At 36.8% G+C, this 23,288-nt stretch overlaps 1 protein-coding gene across 10 annotated transcripts in view; it reads left to right on the top strand.

The window, feature by feature from the left end:
- Positions 1-23,288, top strand: part of ERBIN (erbb2 interacting protein) — a 130,931-nt gene that overhangs the window by 81,357 nt on the left and 26,286 nt on the right. For all 10 annotated transcript variants that reach the window (XM_019834997.3, XM_011284009.4, XM_019835013.3 and 7 more), the window contains 5 exons: positions 1,314-1,383; positions 9,762-9,861; positions 19,189-19,310; positions 19,935-20,108; positions 21,507-21,692. In XM_019834997.3, coding sequence (XP_019690556.1) covers positions 1,314-1,383; positions 9,762-9,861; positions 19,189-19,310; positions 19,935-20,108; positions 21,507-21,692 — 652 coding nt within the window. The remainder of the gene's footprint in view (positions 1-1,313; positions 1,384-9,761; positions 9,862-19,188; positions 19,311-19,934; positions 20,109-21,506; positions 21,693-23,288) is intronic.

Genomic DNA, 23,288 nt, shown 5'->3' on the forward strand with positions numbered 1-23,288 from the left:
TTTCTGAGCAGAGATGTGATTAGGCACCTATTCACATAGCTCGGGAAACATAGTGCAGAGTAAATAGATCACTAGAGCTGCTAAATTGGAATAATTTTTAAGTTAAGAACAGATTGTCTGTAATTTTTCTTGAAGTAAAGGTCCTAATAATGATAAAAGAATGGTTGTAGAGGGGTTTTACATTTTGCTTTCATAGTATCTTATGAAGCATTCAAAACAACACTGTGAAATAGTACGATACATACTGTCATTTTATGAGAAGAAAATTAAAACTTGAATTTAAGATGACTCACTTAGCTTGTAAAGTAGAACTTTAATATAAGCCCAGTTTTCTGACTAATTAGCATTTTCAGACTGTTCCATTTTATTTAAGAATAACCACTGCTTTTTAAAAAAAAAAAAATCAGGGGCGCCTGGGTGGCTCAATCGGTTAAGCGTCCGACTTCGACTCAGGTCATGATCTCACGGTCCGTGAGTTCGAGCCTCGCGCCGGGCTCTGTGCTGCCAGCTCAGAGCCTGGAGCCTGCTTCAGATTCTGTGTCTCCCTCTCTCTCTGACCCTCCTCCGTTCATGGTCTGTCTCTCTCTGTCTCAAAAATAAATAAACATTAAAAAAAAAGTAAAAAAAAAAAAAAAACATTCTTGATTTCTGCCTATACTTTGTACCCCAAAGCTAGAGCTATAGGTTCCAGCAAATTGCCTTGGAAGATAGGCATAGCAGAGCAGATAGGCATAATAAGATAGAAGGTTTAAATAGATACTCTGTTTTAAATAGGGTGCTATTTTAATTTGGCATTTTAATGAGTTCTTCATATTACTTTGTTTTTTACTCATTACAGTGTTTAAATAGTCTTTGGAATATGAAAGTTTTGGCTCATAATGAAACCCAGAACAGTGCTTTTTTTTTTTTATTAACAAACTATCACTAAGGCTTCCTATAATAATTTGTTCTTTTAAATATAAATAAAATATCCAGAGCAATTTTATGAGACATTGCCTAATGTGTTCTTGTCTTTACATTAAAGTAGGGATAGTTAACATTTTTTCTTAGCAGATAATTTTTTTGAGATTATTAAATTATTCATTTTTCCCCTAGCTGAATTGATTGAAGAATTATATTTTTAAATGAATTCTTATAAAATAATATTTTGTCTTATAACTTATGTCAAAGACCTATATTGGCTTCTCTACTAAATTAAATATTTTTCTGTTTTCATATTCAATAATATAAAATTGTTTAGAAGACCATTAGATTTTGCTCTTATATTTTAACATTTCTTATTTTACTTTTGTTTGTATTTTTTGTATTCACAGATTAAAGAATTTGCCCTTTAGCTTTACAAAACTTCAGCAGTTGACTGCTATGTGGCTCTCAGATAATCAGGTAGGCATTCTGAGTTTGTATGTTACTGCAATTCCAATTGTGTTATATGATTATGCATAATAATTTATGTAGGCTCATTTAAGAGCAGTTATACTCTGGTACACATTTTAAAATGTATGTAAGGAAAAATGAAAATATTTAGATACAGATAATTTATGTGCAATTTGTGTAGATTGAAAACAGTAAATCCTGTTGTACTGTCTAATTTCTCCTGAATCTGTAAAAAGATAAATTAAGAAATCAGATTCAATACTCTCTCACTTTTTGAAGGCTTTATAGTGATCCTCTTGAGTATACGTGTAGAGATTTGATAATGAAGTTTCACATACCTTAAAGAAGTGTTTCTAAGGAATTAAAAGTTATTTCCTGGACTTGGATAGATAAACATTTTTTCAAGGCTTACAATAGTCCATGAACTGCTCTGGAAACTTGAGATACATTGATGAAGCAAATAGAATATTTTTTTTTTAATTTTTTTTTTCAACGGTTTTATTTATTTTTGGGACAGAGAGAGACAGAGCATGAACGGGGGAGGGGCAGAGAGAGAGGGAGACACAGAATCGGAAACAGGCTCCAGGCTCCGAGCTATCAGCCCAGAGCCTGACGCGGGGCTCGAACTCACAGACCGCGAGATTGTGACCTGGCTGAAGTCGGACGCTTAACCGACTGCGCCACCCAGGCGCCCCTTAATAGAATATTTTTATATTCTCATTGAGCTTACATTTTCAAGGGAGATAGAAACAAGTAATTATGTAATAGTATGTCAGAGCTACAAAGAAAAACAGAACCTGAGACGTTAGAAAAGTAGCAGGGCAAGAGTAAACATCCTGTTTTAAATAGGATGATTTAGGAAGTGTCTCTCTCTGAGGAAGAGGACCAGTAGAGCAGACAGGCACATGAAATTAGGAGTGAACCATACATAGACTGGGACAGTGAGTTGGTAGAAGAGGTGCATTTAAATAATTTTAAGAGTGCAAGTCCTAATATTCGAATGAGCTTGGTGTAACTGAGAAATAGATAAAGCACTCAGGGCTGGAATAAAGTGAGTAAGGAAGAGAATTGAGTAAGATTAGATCAGGTAGGAAAACTGGCACTGTAGATCACATATGACCTTGTAGGCCATGCTAATGAATTGGGGTTTTACTCTGACTTAGATAGAAATCTGCTGAAGTATTTCATGCTAGGGAATGGCAAGATGTGATGTACATTTTTAAAAGATTATTTTGACACTTATGTGAGAAACAGTCTGTGGGTGCTTAGGGTGAGAGTGGAATATCCTATATTGCAAGGAGAAAGTTCAATAAAGAGGCTTTTGTAGTAATTTAGAAGGAGCTTTGCTGGGCTTCAACTATTGAGTGGAGACGATGAAAAGGAATGTAGGAACATCAGGCCAGTAGTTGACTGTCAAGTATACTGGCTGGAGATAAAATATGGGAGTCAACATTGTACAAAAGGAGGTTTTAACACCATGGAAGTGCATGAAATTACTAGGGAGAGAGGATGGAGAAGAAAAGGTCAAAGATTGAGCTCAGGAATGAGAGGGGCCCCAAAAGGAGAATAAGAAGAACCAGCCAATCAGGAGGGTGTGTTATCTAGAGAGCCATCTGAAGGAAGATCAACTGCGACAGATTGTTGCTGGTGGGTCCCGTAGATGAGGACTTGTAATTGACCACGAGGTTTGTCAAGTCAGAAGTAGTTACTGACCTTGAGAAGAGTACATAGTTTTAGCAGAATAGTGGGGATGAAATACTAATTTAAGTGTATATAATGCATGGGAGGCAGGAAGGTCATGACTGTGGATTTACCCTAGTACTGTGGCTCAGTTCCCATTTGGACAGTTGATGGATGTATCTCTCTGTATTTGCCTTGGTTTTAGAATTAAATGTGAGCATTTTATCCTTGCAAATAGTAGCTATAATTCACCTGTGAAAAACATTGGAAAAAATGTATTTTGAGTTTAATTTGAAATGTCTTAGGATTCGCAGTGTAGATTGTTAGAAACGTTGTACTTTAAATAAGAAATCTCCTGTATAATGTCACCAAAATAATAGATTGTAGGTCCTAAACAAAATAAGGGGTAACTTACTATCTGTAAGTATGAGGAAATCTTTTTTCCGTATCTATTCTCAGCTATGTCTTACTGTTTTGTTTTGTTTTGTTTTGTTTTGTTTTGTTTTGTTTTGTTTTGTTTTGCTTTGCTTTGCTTTAGCAAGGCAGAGTACCCTTTTAATAAATTAATGCTTAGCATTTGACTTTGAGCAATACCTTATAATAATCTATCTGTATATTTTCCCAAGGTTTGGATACATGAGTCTCATAAGATATTCTTAAGTTCCATAGTTGAATTTGCTCAGGAGACTGTGTTATATCCTTCTTTTGGATTATATTAACAACTCTTACATGTTACTAGAGTAAAGAAACCCACTTGGCTATATTTCAAGATTCTGCAAACTTCTTAACCAAGACCTCTTTTCTTACCTCTCATTACTGAACTAAAAGCCTTAAATTGTTAATCCATGCTTCAGAATCAGATTGTAGTATTTACTTGTTCTACAAGTTAGGGTAGGAAATACTAAAATGATGATACCTTTGCTTCTGTTACAGCTTAAACACAGTGATTACTTCATCATCATTAAATGTGTCAGTTCATGTATATGTAGAACTCCTATTTCTAATCCCTCTTAATTGAGTATTTAATGTGAAATGTTACGAAATTTTGCATCTGGATTCACAGAACATTGCTGGGCTCTGGCTTATGCCAGTTAGTTATTATAGTATAAATGAGACATGGCTCCTGGTCTTGAGGACTCTTGAGACTTTTTTAGTATAATAGCGCTATTTTAGGTAATGAATACCAGCAAGGTATGTTAGACAACTCATTTTAGTGAAATTATCTGGTATCTAAGACAGTTTTTCATATTTACAGTGTTCTCTCATTATCTTCTCCTTGTTCCCGTCTGTTAATTACTTATAAAAAATAAAAATTGTAGTGATGAGGGGTTTTGTGTTTTTCTCAAAGTTTGACAGAATAGTAAAGTAATAAATCATGAAGCATCCTGTGTAAGCCATATTACCTCCCTTACAATATGAAGTAGTCATTTTGCTGTGGAAGTACAAATTATAGGGGAGAAGGTATGTAAAAGTAGTCTGATTATGCATTATCAGAGTAAATTGCTCTTGAATATTTCACTGCCCATGTAGCACTTGCAGAACATGGAATAACGTGGTTTTTCATGAGTCTTTGAAGTCTTAAACAGAACAGCTGATTTGTTTCCTCGTTCATTTTGTCATTTTCATTCAAGAACTGTTTATTGCACACTGTTTTGTGCCAGGCAGACTAAGCTGGGATACATAAGGCTATTAAGAAGGTCACTGTAATACAATGTGATAAAAGACTTGGTAGGACTGGGCTTCAGGTTCAAAAAAGAGTTTAACTTGGGAGTGTAAAGGCAGGTTTTCCAGAGGAGGAGATTCCTGCAATGACTAATTCTCAAAATAATCATAGGATTTAAACAAAGAAAGGGGAAGAATATTCTGGTTAGAAGGAATATTATAAACCTGAGCACTTTTTGATGAAGAAGTCTAGTGTACTAGGTAACTGTACAAGTGGTTCATTGTGACTAGAACATAACCTTTGGGATGGAAGAGTAGCAAATGAGGCCAAAGAGATAAACAGGTCATGGAAGATCTTATGTTATATTTCAAGAGGAACTTGCATTGTATTTCAAGAATGGTAAATAGATGTTTTTTTTAATCTTGCATGTTAACACTGATAAATTATGAGTGACTTCTGAAAGATTGTTTTAAGGATTTGGAAGTCTTATTCAGGCTCTGTGGAAAATTGCCGTGATTAGGGTGTCTCTGTAATTTATTGTCCATGTTATCGAAAAGGGGCTTTACAATAATTGTGTCAAAACTGCATGTGTAAAATGTGAATGTCCCAGGCAAACTGGGTGTTTGGTCATCATAGTCCTAATCAATTATTCATATATGCCGTCAGTTTAAGAGGAAGAAGTGATCCTGTGATACATGTCAACCCTACTGTAGTTGATGGTGAACCATTATAACATATGAACAAGCAAGTAGTAAGATCAGATTGATATTTTGGAATGTTTTTTGGGCTGCGTTGTGAAAGGTGGATTTAACTAGGAATGGTGGTGACAAGTGTGAAGGCAGGAGAGACTGGTTGGAGGGCGTTTCTATTGCCATACTCAAGGCAATAGAAAATGTTGGCTTGAAGTAAGATAATGACAGTAGGGCCAAAGAAGAGCTGGTATATTTAGGGCATAACTTAAAAGGTCACATCAATGGAGTATGTGAAAAATGCATGTGTGTGAGAAGAAAGGCAGTAAAAGCAAAGATGAGCTTCAGAGGTGTGGCTGAAGTGACAAGATGGAAATCGATACAATTACCAAGATGAGGAACTGCAACAGAAAGAAAAATGTTTATGGGAGGATATTAAGTTCCAGTCAGGCATGTTTATTTTTTGGATAGGCATGTTGAGGACAGTTCTAGTGGCCATGATTCTCTGCCCCCCTTCTTCCCCCTGCCGTCTCGACTGTTTTAGACTGTCGTTTCTCTGCTGTTGGTTTCCCCATTCTTTTAATTTCTAACCTCCTGGGATTTCTCAGAATTGCTCCTGAAGGCATGATTTCCTTTTTCCCAGGATCATTATAGATTTTGTTTGTTTCTTTAAAAAAATTTTTTAGGGGCGCCTGGGTGGTTCTGTCGGTTAAGCATATGACTTTGGCTCAGGTCATGATCTCACGGTTTGTGAGTTTGAGCCCCGCATTGGGCTCTGTGCTGACAGCTCAGAGCCTGGAGCCTGCTTCGATTCTGTGTCTCCCTCTCTGTCTGTCCACTCCCCTGGCTCACACTCTGTCTCTCTCTTCCTCAAAAATAAAATAAACATTTAAAAAAATAATAAATATTTTTAATGTTTATTTTATTTTTGAGAGTGAGAAAGACAGACCATAAGTGCGGGATTTTTTTTATCCACATAGAATAAATTCTATGAATTTATTTATTTAAATGTTCAGGATGGATGAATCCCAAGCAATACTAACATTTAAGTGGCAGATGGATTAATAAGCTTAGAGTGGCCATAGAGGTAGAAGAAAAACTATATGATAGTGCATTCAAGTTAAGGATGAAGCAGATAGCTTAAGGGAAGAAGCTGTAAGGGGATAAATGCTATTGAGGTGTCAATTCAAATGAAGTCTGGAAAATATGCAAGTTGGGTATAACATGCCAACTTATTTTGAGTTGTAATTTTAGAGATGTACATCAAAAACCTGATTGACACAATTTAAAGAATAAGTAAATGAGAAAATTTACAATAGTTGATTAAGCTTTTAAAAAGGTTGGATAGGGGCACCTGGGTGGCGCAGTCGGTTGAGCGTCCGACTTCAGCCAGGTCACGATCTCACGGTCCGTGAGTTCGAGCCCCGCGTCGGGCTCTGGGCTGATGGCTCAGAACCTGGAGCCTGTTTCCGATTCTGTGTCTCCCTCTCTCTCTGCCCCTCCCCCGCTCATGCTCTGTCTCTCTCTGTCCCAAAAATAAATAAACGTTGAAAAAAAAAAATTTAAAAAGGTTGGATAAGAAAGGAGAGGGGTGGAACATAAAGAAATTGGTAGCTAGAGGCACATAAGAAGGAATTCTTTAAGCATTTTTATAGGTTGTTGCGAGGAGACTGTGGAGAATTAGATTAAGGGTATGAGAAGAAGTTGGATAACTGGTGTGTAACCGACAGAATTTAAAACTGTGGCAGGGATTCTTGTCCTTTTGAAAGCAGCTTGGTCTGAAGTTTGTGAGAGGCAGAGCTAATGTATATGTTGAAATTCTTAGAATGTAGCAGGTTCCGAGCAGATTTTACATCCTATTTTTGTTCTTTAAAAAAAAATCTTTGAGAAAATAGTATCTTCAGAATATAATTTAGGAAACATAGAAGGATTTTTAGGCACCATTGAGAATCCCTGTTGAAGTTGGTTACCACAGATCTGTAGTTACATTAATTTGCTCATTGGGTAATATAGAGAAAGCACACGGTTGGAACGATTCTGGATTGCAGCTTTGCCAAGCCAGGTGTAAAGAGAAAGACAATGCAACAAGGTGGTCCTCGTAATTGGCACAAAAGTATTTATAATGAGGTCTGGTGAGGTACAAAAAGAAAGCAAATAAAAGAAAGAATTATGGTGATCAAGTTGAAAGTTCAAGGGAGTGTCAATTTTGGTGAGCTTGACTAGCAAATATTGTGGAAACAGCGGAGAGAGAGCAGACGTGGTGTCTCTGTTACCATCCTCTACTCCTTGTCCTTGTGCTTGACCACTCCTCTGTTTCCTTTTCAGGAATTTTTCTTCTGCCAGTCTTAGATATTGGTGCCCCATATGGTACTCAAGGCTCATCTTGAGTTTCTTTCCATATACTTAACTCTAGGAAAGATGCAATTACTATCTATATGCCGTTATTCCTAACAGTATCCTCAGCTCTCAGTTCTCTTTCCTTTACTGTACACTCATTTTCTACTTAACATTGCCACCCAGATGTCTCAAATTCAACCAGTCTAAAAGTGAACGTGCTATCCTCTGCTCCCAATCTTTTTCTTTTCCTGGGTTCCCTAGATGAGTAAAAAGTACTTGATAGAGACAGACTTGGGAGTATAACTCTTAACTACTGTTAATCACCGAAGTCTATTTAGTCTTAACTCATATATCTCAGGTGTTTTTCTGCTTTGCTTTATCCCTGCTTTCACTTCCCTTAAATATAATCATCTTAAATATAGTGTATCATCTCCAGTATAGTAGGCACCAGTGTCATATGTCTGGTCCAAATTGAGATGTGCTCCAAGTGTAAAATATATTCCAGATTTTGTATATTTCATATAAACAAAGAAAATAAAATATCACATTAACAATTTTTGATCATATAACAGAATTCTATTTTGAACATAGAAGATATGTTAAATTTAATGTATTATCAAAATTTAACTTATTTTTGCTTTTTAGAAACATGTGGCTGCTAAAAATTTGTAAATTATCTATGGTTCTCATCTTCATCTTACTCTTGTTGACTTGGACTACTGAGATATGAAATAGATCTCTGCCTCCAGTGTTGCCACCACCTCCAATCTCAAACCACCCTAATTTCATTCTGAACCACACTGCAACTCAAGTGATCCTGTTATCTGGTTCCAGCACTAACCAGGAGATCAGTGGATATTAGGAAAGGATGTAGAATGGCAGAGGCAGAGTTCAGAATGGTAGAGGCAGAATTTAATGTCCCTCAAAAGAACAGGTATTTATACTTGAAGAGAGAAGAGTGATGATCTCACAGCATTTGTAAGCTCTAAATTTACCTATCTCCTGACGTAGGGTTTATGATCTTTGAGAGAATAACCCTATTTTTGAGAAGAGTACAGGGAAGTACTGTCCTAGGGAAGGAATAGATCTGCCATATCTGTTATCTGAGGAAGTCAAGGAAAGTTTTCAGTGAAGATGTTTGAGATGCAGGGCAATTTGTTTATTGTGGAACAAGTTGAGGGCCATGGAGGAAATGTTTGAATGGGAGTAAGATCACAGGATCCATTAGCTAGCTGCAAGGTTTTCACAAGAGTCAGTCTAAAGAATTAATTGATAGGTTGGCACGTGAGGGAGAGATTGGGTAGTTTCCTGCCTGTCTGGAGTCAGTCAGGGCATGGATTGATAGGATTTTAGGTTAATAGACTGGCCAAAGTTATTAGTTATATTAAGAATAAGTTGAAAACACTTCATAACCAACTAGGAGAGAAGTTTTAAAAAAATGTCCAAAAAAAAGTTTTATAGTTCCACCATTGAGTAAGTAAATTTGTGGTATCATTAATGGAGATAGGAGACATGGGAGAAGAGAGAACCAGGTTACAACTTAATGTTTGTTATAAGTACTATTTTTTCAGCTAGAATTAACTGTGGGTAACTATACTAAACCTTCTAAACCATTTCTATAAAAGCCTCTTCCCAAAGGGGGAAAGATAATGTAAAGGAGGCACAATAACATAAAATCCAAAAGCTTGTTTTATAGCTTTATTAAATCACTGTGATAAGTAATTACTGGACTGTGGATACACTTAGTATATGAGATCTTTTTAAATTGTATTGACAATCAGGGATAATTGCAATTCAGTGTGAGTTTTGTTTTATACTAAAACTAAATGGTATTTTGTAGATTTTTATAAGGTTTCAAATCATTGCTTAAAGTGTTACTATGTATATATAAGCTTGTTTTTGTAATCTACACATTGATACTTTATAGGAAAGCATGGTGAGTACTTATTCAGAGGAATTGCTGGATATGTATTTGCTTTAGGATTATTAAAAGTTAAACATTTATTTTCTTTCCCTAGTCCAAACCCCTGATACCTCTTCAAAAAGAGACTGATTCAGAGACCCAGAAAATGGTGCTTACTAACTACATGTTCCCTCAGCAGCCAAGGACTGAGGATGGTAGGAGTTTAAAAATCTCTTTTCTTTTGGGGCACCTGGGTGGCTCAGTCTACTGAACGCCTGACTGTTGATTTCGGCTCAGGTCATGATCCCGGGGTGGTGGGGTTGAGCCCCAGGTTGGGCTTTGTGCTGAGGCTGGAGCCTGCTTGGGGGGGGGGGGTCTCGGTGTCTCTCTCTCTCTCTCTCTCTCTCTCTCTCTCTCTCTCTGTCCCTCCCCACCTCTCCTTCCCTCCCCCCTCCCCCTCCCTCCCCCCACTCCCTCCTTTCCCCCCCCCCACCCCCCCAGCCCTCTCCCTCTGCTTCTCTCCCTAGCTCACGTAGTCTCTCTGAAAATGAGAAAATAAGTATGTCGGGGCTATAGGTAGTTGAATTTGGAGGTACATGTAGACCATATGCTTCCTTAAATGATTTCTTGAAATTAAACAGTCAACTTCATTTATTATAGATCTCTCTATTCTTTGCTAAATGTCAGGAATGCATGTTAAATGTAATTAGGACTGTTGAACCAGGAACTGTTTCGTTCACTTGTTTTGTTGTAGACTAAATACTATCTTTCGATCTACATACCAGATAAGGATAATATGTAGAATTCTGCATAAAGTGTTGTTTCTAAGTTCTTAGGTTTTGCCTAGAAAGGGGAACATACCCTTTTCTATTGACCATACATGTTTTTCAACAGTTTTGGTATGAAAGCCTTTTAGACTAAGGAGCAGATTGGTTCCAATACATGTTGTTTTGGGGTGGTGGTAGAGTTCAGAGCTGATGGCCAAGAAAGAATTCTTAAAGACATCTTTGGTGCAAAAAGGTGATTTTATTAAAGCATGGAGACAGGACCCATGGACAGAAAAGCTGCACTGGGGTTGTGAGGAGTGACTGATTATATACCCTCAGGTTGGTGGGGGTTAGGGACAGTGGCAGTCTCTAAGGAATTTTGGAAACAAGGTTTGAGGACCTCTAGGGGCTAGGTGTTAGGAAAACATCATTTACATTTAGTAAGACCTTAGTCATGAGACCCTTCAAATGTATATCAGTGACCATATGCTTGGAGTATTATTGCCAACGTATACTTGGGGACTGAAGATAAAGGAGGTTTGCAAAGGAATTTTTAAGTGTTTAAGGAGACTCACAGGATCTCAGGGGTCAGGATGTTAGGCCAGGATTCCCTTTTGCCCCTAGCAAAGTGTCATCATTGAGGCAGCTGAGCTCGTAGATGAAGGTCAGTCTGCCTGTTTCATGGACTTGTCAGTGGGCTGTAGGTATTAAGGGAATTTAATTTTTCATTTGCCTTAGTTTTCCCACATCACCATGGCAAGCACTTAAACTCCTTTCCTTTGTTCTTGAGCACCTAGGAGTGTCTAAGAAATATCGCCCATACACCTGGGGATGGGGAGGGGTGCTAGCTTTGGCACCCCTTTGTAAAGCAAACTTGTACAAAGCAAACTTTGCACTCAGTTTGCCTTCTGGTCCCTCATCATGTGTGTAAAGTATATATTATGTTACACTTACTAATATAATTTTTATGGGGCGCCTGGGTGGCTCAGTCAGTTAAGTGTCCAACTTTGGCTCAGGTCATGATCTCACGGTTCATGGGTTCGAGCCCCGCACCAGGCTCTGTGCTGACAGCTCAGAGCCTGGACCCTGCTTTGGATTCTGTGTCTCCCTCTCACTCTGCTCCTCCCTCACGCTCTGTCTCTCTCTCTCTCAAAAATAAATAAACATTAAAAAAAATTTTTTTAAAGAATATTTTTATATGTATATTTTTCTGACAGCAGTGAAAATATTTATGGCTCAAAGTTATTTAGAAATTAACTCTTAATACATAAAAACACTGAAGAAAAAATCTAAATTGATCATTAATTTTAATTTATAAATATACCAGAGGCAAGTTAAATAAATTCTGGAGCTTCAGTTTCCTTACCTTGAAATAATGATAATAGTATCAGTTTTGCAGGGTTTTTGTACAGATGAGAAGCACTGAATGTAAAGTGCTTAGTTAGCACTATGGCAGAATCACATTGGTTATTATTATTCTTACATTGTTTTGGCAGGTTTAGCAAACAGTTATGAAATACTTAAATAGATTAAAAAGTAAAATCATTCAATTTCCATTATTAGTGATAAATAATTGGAGAACTCATTTATCTATGTTCATTATTTCTTGTTCTTTGCAGGAAGGAATAAAAGACTTGCTTTGATAAGTTATTTCATGGGAATATTAAATGAGGTTTATTTGGATAAAGCAAAACTATTTAGCTTTTGAATTGAATTAAAAGTTAAGACTTGTGAGATGTTAGATGTGAATAGTTTACTTCATTGGGAATCTATAATGCTTAGAGAATAAGTTTGTAAGCACAAGCTCTCTTCCATATATTTAAATCAACCCCTAATTTCCATATTTAGCAATATAATTTGGAAACATGTATCCATAATAAAATAATAGCATATTTAATTGTAGGCATTCGATGTTGAAGTATTATTTTATGCAAGTACTCTATATGTACATTAGAAGTTAATGAGTTCAGGGGCACCTGGATGTCTCAGTCGGTTCAAGTGTCTGATTTCAGCTCTGGTCATGATCTCATGGTTCATGGGTTCATTGGGCTCTGTGGCTGACAGCTCAAAGCTTGGAGCCTGCTTCAGATTCTGTGTCCCCCTCTCTCTCTGCCCCTCCCCCACTCACGCTCTTTCTCAAAAATAAATGTTTAAAAAAAATTATTTTTAAAGAAGTTCAAGGACACCTGGCTGGCTTAGTCAGTAGAGCATGCAACTCTTGATCTCAGGGTTGTGAATTTAGGCTCCACATTGGGCATAGAGATTACCAAAAAAAAGTAAAAAAAAAAAAAAAAAAAAAAAAAAAAAAAAAAAAAAAAGAAAGAAATTAAAAAATTCAAAATAGATATACCACTAACTCTGGCTTATGCCTGATTTTGCATTGTGGGGAATTATAGTGAATGTTTGGATACATCAGTAGGTGTTTTTTTCTTCGTTTGCCATAGTCACTGGAATTCATGTCTCAATTTCCAATTTTATCTCTGAAGTTGATTTCTGGATATTAGAAATTAGTAAGAGTGAGTATCGCTATAAATAGTATTACTGCCAGCCAGACATAATATATTCTAATAGTTGTTCTTTTATGTGGGAAGATAGAATGTTAATACTTAAAATATTTGTGAGGAAAAGGAAGAATAAATTCTTAGTGTAAGAAGAGACGTTAATGTCCTTCCTGTTGATGGGGCAGCAAATTATTTAAGTAAAGGACAATTTAATAAATATAGGCTTCATAGACCATAGGTTTCTGTGATAGCTGCTTGATGCTGCCTGTTTAGTGCAAAAAACAGTCACAGACAATATGTAAACAAATGAGCATAGGTGTGTTCTAATAAGATTTTATTTATGGACAGAGAAATTTATATTTCATGTAATTTTCATGTATTATGAAAAATTTTTTTACGTTTTGGGTTTTTTTCCCCCCAGTATTTAAAAATTTTAAAACTATTGTTAGGTTGTAGACTATACAAAAACAGAAAGTGGGCCAGATTTAATAGCTTTCTGTCCCTGGGGGCACCTGGGTGGCTCAGTCGACAAGCGACTTCAGCTCAGGTCATGATCTCATGGTCCATGAGTTTAAGCCCCGCATCGGGCTCTGTGCTGTCAATTCAGAGCCTGGAGCTTGCTTCAGATTCTGTCTCCCTCTCTCTCTGCCCCTCCCCTACTCACTCTCTGTCTCTATCAAAAAATGAATAAACGGTTAAAAAAAAAAAAGCTTAATAGCTTTCTGTCCCTGTTTTAAACGATAGGAACAACACATTGGGAAAATTTGTTTTTATTCTCATTTGCTACTTTTACTTTAGAAAAATAATAAAAACTGGTAATTATTAAAAATCAAATACAGATATTATTCTGAAGGAAGATTCTCAACAAAATTATTTTTTCCTTTGTGAAGAAACCAAGTCTGTAAAGGACATATTTAATCTTTGATATTATTATATTCATGTGGTAGTAGTGCTTTCCCTCTTTGCTTTTGTCACTGCCATATAGAAACCTGAGAATGTTTTATTTTGCTTTCATTTTAACGCACACTCAAATAACCAAACATAATTCCAACAATGAATAAAACTACTCAACAGCTTATATCTTTTTATTTGAATAATAAACTAAAGTATTAAATACATAATGTGAGATATTGTTGAAGACCCCCTTCCAGGGAACAACCAGATAAATATCTTTTGTCATAACACTTTTTGTTCCAGTCAGAGTGATTGACACACTGTGGCCCATGGGCCATGTCTGGCCTGCTACCTGTTTTTGTGTGGCCCACAAGGTAAGAATAGTTTTTACAGGTGACTCTTTGCATCAGTTTGATGATAGCCAGCACCAGTTAAGCAAAATGTTACTCCTAACAGCGAGACCTTCAGTCTTCTCATTGGTAGAACTATAATACAATAATGGTACTCAGTTATTAGTACATATATCTTAAATTTGTCAGAAATCTTGTGGAAATTTGATTTCTGTCGTAAGCACCTACCATAGTGTCTTCACATTGGTCTCTGGGCTCACAAAGCTAACCATATTTATTATCTGACCACTTAACAGAAGTTTGGTGACTGCTGCTTAGAACTGTTCTAATCATGGGTGTACTCATGCTTTGATTTCTCTTATTGTCTTCTGTTTTCATGATTCAGATTTACCTGGCCTTCTATCATTTCTGTCATTTCAATTTATCCTCTTACTGTTTCTTTTTAAAAGAGGTCATAGTTCAGTTAAGAAATTTATTTCTGATACAAAGAGTAGAAGTAGCAAAATAAAATCTTGCCATTTTGAATTTTTGATTTGAGAGATGTGTTTTAGAATGGAAGAGTCTTAAAAGGATAGGTCTGAGATACACTTAGAATGTTTAAGTCCTCATAGAGTTTACGTGTTTCTTAAAGTATTTCCATATAGCACTGCAACATACTGCACTTACAATACCAAATCAGCAACTACATTGACATGGCCAACTGGGTGGATTTCTTTTCAAATGCAGTAAAAGCTTTTCCCTTTATGACTTTGCCTCAAAGAAATAAACAAGTCAGAAAACACAGTGTTCTTGACTTGGAGTTTTATATACTTTAAGAGGAATAGATGCTTTGTTCACATTTAATTCATTCAATTTTTTTTTTTGATGTTTATTTATTTTTGAGAGAGACAGAGACAGAATGTGAGTGGGTTAGGGGCAGAGAGAGAGGGAGAAACAGAATCCCAGGGAAGCTCCAGGCTCTGAACTGTCAGCACAGAGCCCCAAGCGGGACTCCAACTCACAAGCTGTGAGATCATGACCTGAGCTGAAGTCGGACGCTCAACCGACTGAGCCACCCAGGTGCCCCAAATTCATTCAATTTTTATTGAACACCTGTGTTAGATCTAAGCAGTGTGTTAAATCTGAATATTTAAAAAGAAAAATCCATGCTTTCAAGAAGCTCATGTTCTGGGGCACCTGGCTGGCTCAGTTGGTAGAGCACACAACTCTTGATCTCAGGGTTGTGAGTTCAAGCTCCATAATGGGTGTACAGATTACTTAAAAATAAAATCTTTAAAAAAAAAAAAAGAAGCTCATGTTGTAGAGGGGGATAATGATGGGTGAATTTGAAAGAGAAGGCCTGGTATTTTGGGCCTACTTAGAGGAATCATTGTTGAATGGGAAGTATGCATCCATATAACAGTTTGTAACTGGGGGAAGCAGGTTGTTGCAGGTGTGGGGGCATTTCTCAGTTTGAGGATTTTGATTGCTTTTCTTTACTCACTGATCTCAAAGAAAAAATTGCCTCTAGAGGTTGAGGGAAGGACCTTTGAGGTAAGTGACTTATAGTGGGAGAAAAGACCAACTAGAAATAAATAGGATTCCTGGGCGGCACTGAAGATGGAGCAAAGATGAGGGGATACCATAAGTATGTAATGGTTCTAAACAACAAGGTGATGTCACTCTTCTCCGGTAGACGTCAGCAGTCCAAAACAAAGAAGGTGATTGAAGTAACACATTATGGGTTTTGTTGAATAGGTATGACCTAAGGAAAAGGGGCAAGAAATGTGAGAGTGGTTAAAATAATATATCATGAAATCTAAGCTGGATAGAAAAGAAAGTAAAACCTAGAGTGATTTTACAGGGAGAATAAGAAATGAGAATAAAGAACTCAAAGTTTATGAACAATAATAGGGAAGTGAATGATTTGAAAGGACAAGTGTGTAGTGGTCAAGGAGGAGGAAGAGTTACAGAAGCCTAGGTCTTGAGTGTGACCATGGTTAGGAATCACATTGGTGAAATGCAGGTGGATACTGGAATGAGGAAATTGAGGAACTATGAAATTGTAGTGTTGAAGTGGGGAGGGGGGTGGTCTTCACACGTTATCATTCAGGATATTGGCAGGTTTTAAGTGGAGAGAAAGACTGTAGGCAACCACTAGAATCTTTCATGAATATGCCAGGGTGATCAGTCTTAGTGGCTAAAATACAGAGAAAGTGATAGTATCACCTGATACCCTGAATCTTAAAAGATGTGAGATTTATACTAAAGGGTAGAAAGTGTAAGTGACCAGAAGTTGGCAAGAATGAAAGGCATGGTGAAAGTTACTTAAGGTTCTGAAAAAGTTCTAGCGTAAGATTACTTTGGCATGATGTAAAAACAGTTAAGGGATTTCTGGCCTAGGCTGGTGATTTAAATTACTGCCTGGAAGTAGGTTGTTGCAGACTGCTTGGGTTGGCTTACCTTCCCAAGTCTACAACAGAAATCTATAGATATTCCTAGGAATTTGAATCACATTCCTCAAACAAACAAAAACTAACTTTCTGATTCATTAGCTGTTGAGCAATGCCACAAAGTAATTAAAGAAAAAATTCTCTGGCACAAAAACAGACACATAGACCAATGGAATAGAATAGAAACCCCAGAACTAGACCCACAAACGTATGGCCAACTCATCTTTGACAAAGCAGGAAAGAACATCCAATGGAAAAAAGACAGTCTCTTTAACAAATGGTGCTGGGAGAACTGGACAGCAACATGCAGAAGGTTGAAACTAGACCACTTTCTCACACCATTCACAAAAATAAACTCAAAATGGGTAAAGGACCTAAATGTGAGACAGGAAACCATCAAAACCTTAGAGGAGAAAGCAGGAAAAGACCTCTCTGACCTCAGCCGTAGCAATCTCTTACTCGACACATCCCCAAAGGCAAGGGAATTAAAAGCAAAAGTGAAATCCTGGGACCTTATGAAGATAAAAAGCTTCTGCACAGCAAAGGAAACAACCAACAAAACTAAAAGGCAACCAACTGAATTGGAAAAGATATTTGCAAATGACATATCGGACAAAGGGCTAGTATCCAAAATCTATAAAGAGCTCACCAAACTCCACACCCGAGAAACAAATAACCCAGTGAAGAAATGGGCAGAAAACATGAATAGACACTTCTCTAAAGAAGACATCCGGACGGCCAACAGGCACATGAAAAGATATTCAACGTCGCTCCTTATCAGGGAAATACAAATCAAAACCACACTCAGATATCACCTCACGCCAGTCAGAGTGGCCAAAATGAACAAATCAGGAGACTATAGATGCTGGAGAGGATGTGGAGAAACGGGAACCCTCTTGCACTGTTGGTGAGAATGCAAATTGGTGCAGCCGCTCTGGAAAGCAGTGTGGAGGTTCCTCAGAAAATTAAAAATAGACCTACCTTATGACCCAGCAATAGCACTGCTAGGAATTTACCCAAGGGATACAGGAGTACTGATGCATAGGGGCACTTGTACCCCAATGTTCATAGCAGCACTCTCAACAATAGCCAAATTATGGAAAGAGCCTAAATGTCCATCAACTGATGAATGGATAAAGAAATTGTGGTTTATATACACAATGGAATACTACGTGGCAATGAGAAAAAATGAAATATGGCCTTTTGTAGCAACGTGGATGGAACTGGAGAGCGTGATGCTAAGTGAAATAAGCCATACAGAGAAAGACAGATATCATATGGTTTCACTCTTATGTGGATCCTGAGAAACTTAACAGAAACCCATGGGAGAGGGGAAGGAAAAAAAAAAAAAAGAGGTTAGAGTGGGAGAGAGCCAAAGCATAAGAGACTCTTAAAAACTGAGAACAAACTGAGGGTTGATGGGGGGTGGGAGGGAGGGGAGGGTGGGTGATGGGTACTGAGGGGGGCACCTTTTGGGATGAGCACTGGGTGTTGTATGGAAACCGATTTGACAATAAATTTCATATATTAAAAAAAAAAAAAATTCTCGAACCAGGTAATGAAAACAAGGAAAAGCTGAAGACAAAAACTCGATTCCAATTGTTCATATTTGGTTTTGTGGTATTTAGTTTGGATATGAAATTAAAGTATGGTAAGAAGCCCAAAATAAGGACTAAAAATTAACAGTGTTTATGCTACTTTTGCATAAGTGTTCAAACTGACCACATATGGGTATTCCAGGAATTTCGTTTTTTTCTGTTCGCTAATTTTAGGTGCTTTTAATTCCTTTTGAGTAGGTATAGTCATTTTCTTTTAATTGGCAGAAAACAATTTGTGATTTGATCTTGTATTGCACAAACTTCTGTATGGTGATATATAATAGACAAATGGATTAATTTTTAAGCCTTAGATCTGTCTTAGTTGCCTAATTGAAAAACTGTAACAGCTGTTAAATCTTTACCTTTAATTGTATGTTGCATAGGAGGATATATAGTGTTGAGTTTATATTAGATTTTTAATTTTCCTTGCATTTTGATATAGAAAATATCTTGTAAGCACTTTACTTAAGTAAAGCTATATAAAATATCATGTTTAATGCAAGGATGTAATTACAAGGCTTCAGGATAATCTTTTTTAACTCAAAATAACTCACTTTGTCTTCACCTTCCTTTCCCCCATACATAATGAACAATATTGGAATTGGGAAGATTATTCTGAATGCAAAAACTTGGATGAAATAATTTATATATTACCATGTGGTATATGTATTGCTGAAGTGAGCACTGTTACCATGCTGTTTTTTGTAGGAAACTGCACACAGTCACCTTTCTACCCTGTTGTAATTGTTAGATTCTTATCAGGAACCCTTCTGGTAACAAGACACATTACCTTTAAGGAAGAAAAGATACATGATGAATATTGTAAAGAAATACTAGAATCGCAGCCTACTTCTTAATGTCGCATTTAATGCTGGTGGCGTTGACCAGTCTTAACTTAATGAATGTCATTCCTAAAGAAAGTTATAAACAAGTAGTAGCTTTTCATAATACTGTAAAATATAGTGGATTTTGTTTTTGTTTTTTGTTTGTTTTCCTCTAGTTATGTTCATATCAGATAATGAAAGTTTTAATCCTTCATTGTGGGAGGAACAGAGGAAACAGCGTGCTCAAGTGGCGTTTGATTGTGATGAAGACAAAGATGAAAGGGAAGCACCTCCCCGGGTGAGTCCTGAAGAGAAAAACCTGATTGTTTTTCCCTCTTCCCTTTTTTTAATGATTTATTATTATTTACTTACATTCTAGAGGTAAAGAATTCTGTTTTGAACAATTTTTTCTTTATGAGATTGAAAGTGTGGCAGTGACAAGTAGTGAATAATACGTTTCCAAGTTACTCATGAATGTAATTATTTTTACCTTATGTAAACTAGCTGAATCCCAGAAAGTGACATTAGGCTGACTTTGGAAGTACTTGGTTCTTGGCATATAAGATGTATATAATTGTAGGAGGTTTATATATGTCTGGGTAAATACCAGAAAACAACTGTTTGAAAGCCTAGCGATGGTATTGGCAATATCCACACCATAAATCTTAAAATGGAATATATTTAAGTCTGCTAAAAAAAAGTTTCAAAACATTAGTTAAACCTGTAACTATAAATTCTTTTACTATTGATAAAACCATGCTTCTATTGTGTCTAAAATGCTTTCAATGGCCTATCCTCTGTTTTTAAAGCTACCCCAGGAGCCAGATAACCAATGTAATTAAGATGCATTGTAGATTAAATTTTGAGGTTGATGTTAAAATATTTATCCATATTTCAAATTTCATTTATTTTATTTCCCTAGGAGGGAAATTTAAAGAGATATCCAACACCATACCCAGATGAGCTTAAGAATATGGTCAAAACTGTTCAAACCATTGTACATAGATTAAAAGATGAAGAGACTTATGAAGATTCTGGAAAAGATTTGAAACCACATGAAGATCAGCAAGTTGTAAATAATGATATGGGTGTGAAGGTTAGAAAACTCATTTTAATTTTTTTTTTTTTAATTTGTTTTTAGAGATAGAACAGGAGCAGGGGAGAGGGGAAGAAGGAGGGAGAAAGAATCCTCAACAGGCTCCACGCTCAGTACAGAGCCTGACATGGGGCTCAGTCCCACGACCCCAGGATCATGACCTGACTTGAAACCAAGAGTCTGACCCTCGACCAACTGAGCCACCTAGGCACCCCAGAAAACTCATTTTAAAGAAATTGACTAGGGGCACCTGGGTGGTTCATTCAGTCGAGCGGCTGACTCTTGATTTCAGCTCAGGGTCGTCATCTCAGATCATGGGATTGAACCCCATGTCGGGCTCTACACTGAAAACACAGAGCCTACTTGGGATTCTCTCTCTCCCTTTCTCTCTCTGCCTCTCCCCTGCTCTCATTCTCTCTCTCCCTCTCTCTTTTTCTCTTTCAAGATAAGTAAGTAAACTGAAAAAAAAATTAAAAATAAAAGAATTGACTAAAACTTATTTCAAGCACTTTAAAACTTTAATAATTTATATAATGATTCTTTTTGTATATGCTATAATGTCCTCCCAGATTTAGGCTGTTCCCGGCTATTTGAAGTGAGAGCTGGAATAATTAGCAAACTCTCTAATTGCTATTCTTACCACTTCAGTATGGTTGTAGGCTTTCCAGATGGGCAGGATAGCATCAACATAACTTTTAAAAAATCTTGTCTGAATAAAAAATAAGATAACGAATATCCTTAAATTTATTGTTATGGAAATACTGTTTTTCCCCTGAGAACATTGACCCACCCTACCCAATTCTAATTTTAAATGTAATTGCTATGACAGACCATGGTACTTTCCTTGGGATGTTTCAGAAACCTAGACAAATCCTTAAAGTGTGTGTTCCTTTAATGGGCTTTTCTTTCCCACATTATATCACAGAAACAAAAGTTTTACCACATCACTAGAGTTGCTATATATTCTACATTCAGCAGAAAACAATCCAACCATCTTGATTTTGACCTTGCTGAGCTAAATGACTCACTCATGAACACCAGCTTTGCAGCCTTTGAGATGAAATGTAGCCTCAGCTAAATTGTAGAGTTTAATGTGGTTCATGAAACTTTGGGGACCCCCTGCTCCCCGAATGCATATTTATCTGTGAGTGCTGCAGATTTCCATCTTTAAAGTTTCCTTGATTTATTCAGAATAGGAAGATGTTAAAATATTTATTTTTTTAATAATCTCTATGCCCACTGTGTATCTCACACCCACAATCCCAAGATCAAGAGTCACACTCTCTTCCTACTTAGCCAGCCAGGAGCTCCTACTTTTAAGTTCTAATCTGAACTGTAGTAAAAAAATAGATACAAAGCTTTAAGGAATATGAATTCTTTATCTTTTCTTTTACTTAGACTTCAGAAAGTACCACTCCAGTGAGAATCAAAGCTGATGAAAGAGAAAAGTATATGATAGGAAACTCTCCACAGAAGACCAGTGAATCTGAAGCTGAGATTAGTCCTGGAAGTCTACCAGTGACTGCAAACACGAAAGCTTCTGAGAACTTGAAGCATATCGTTAATCATGATGATGTTTTTGAGGTATGGCTTTGTGATTATTCTCTGGAACAATTAGTTGTTAACAACTGTAAGAATTTAGTATTTCATTGTTGCTAACTAAAGGTAGAAGAAAACTGATACTGAAAACAAAATATGCTAACTCATTTGCCATAAAGAAATCTCATGATGTGTGCTATAGTATCTCTCATTTATCACTTTGAACTTAAAATTTTCTACCTGCATTGCACTCAGATGTTTACTATGTAAATTAGATCGTGGTGGTTCTATTCTAATTCTTTAAATACATAATAGCAGTTGCTTAACAATGAAACTTAACAATGAAAAGGTTACCATTGGTGTATTTAAATTATTTCACTCGTTAAGCATTTATCATTGCTTAATTGTGAAGTATTTTTTTTCTTGAATGTCTGCGATTTTTAAAATTTCAGTATAGTTAGCATACAGTGTTATATTAGCTAAGGGTGTACAATATAAAAAAAAATTTTTTTTTTAAATAAAAGGGACCCGGGGCACCTGTGTGGCTTAGTCAGTTGAGCGTCCGACTCTTAATTTCGACTCAGGTTATGATCTCACACTTCATGTGTTCAAGCCTCACATCGGGCTCTGCGCTGCAGCATAAAGTCTGCTTGGGATTCTCTCTCTCCCTCTCTCTTTCTAACCCTCCCCTGCTTGCACTCTCTCTCTCAAATGAATATTTTAAAAAGATAAAAGAGGGGCGCCTGGATGGCTCAGTCAGGCATCGGACTTCGGCTTAAATCATGATCTCACGATTCGTGGGTTCAAGCCCCACATCGGGCTCTGTGCCTGACAGCTTGGAGCCTGCTTTGGATTCTGTGTCTCCCTCTCTCTGTTCCTCCCCTGCTCGCTCGCTCTCTCTCTCTCTCTCTCTCTCTCTCAAAAATAAAGATTTAAAAAAAATTTTTTTAAGATGAAAGAGACTAATATAAAAAAAATAAAGTGTACAATATGGTGATTCAAAACTTCCATACACTATCTGGTGCTCATTATAACAAGTGCTCTCCTTAATCCCCATCACGTATTTCACCCATCCCTCCTTTGACCTCCCTTCTGGTAACCATCAGTTTGTTCTCTGTAGTTGAGAGTCTGATTCTCAATTTGTTTCTTTTTTTTCCTTTGTTCTGTTTCTTAAATTCCATTTATGAGTGAAGTCATATGATATTTGTCTTTCTCTGACTTATTTCACTTAAAATTAATACTCTCTAGGTCCATCCGTGTTGTTGCAAATAGCAAGATCTCTTTCTTTTTTCTGTCTAATAGTCTGTTGTGTGTATATCTACTTCTTTATCCATTCATCTATCTACAGACACTTGGGCTACTTCCATATTTTGGCTATTATAAATAATGCCAAAAAACATAGGGGTGTATATATCTTTTCAAATTAGTGTTCTCATAGTCTTTGGGTAAATACCCAGTAGTGAAATTACTGGATCATATAGTAATTCTATTTTTAATTTTGGGAGGGAACTTCCATATTGTTCTCCACAGTGACTATCAGTTTGCACTCCCAACAGCAGTGCAAGAGGGTTCCTTTTTCTCCCCATCCTCACCAATACTTGTTGTTTCTTGCTTTTGATTTTAGCCATTCTGACAGGTGTG

This window comes from Felis catus, chromosome A1 (genome assembly GCF_018350175.1).
Source record: "Felis catus isolate Fca126 chromosome A1, F.catus_Fca126_mat1.0, whole genome shotgun sequence".
In the NCBI taxonomy this organism is placed as follows: domain Eukaryota; kingdom Metazoa; phylum Chordata; class Mammalia; order Carnivora; family Felidae; genus Felis; species Felis catus.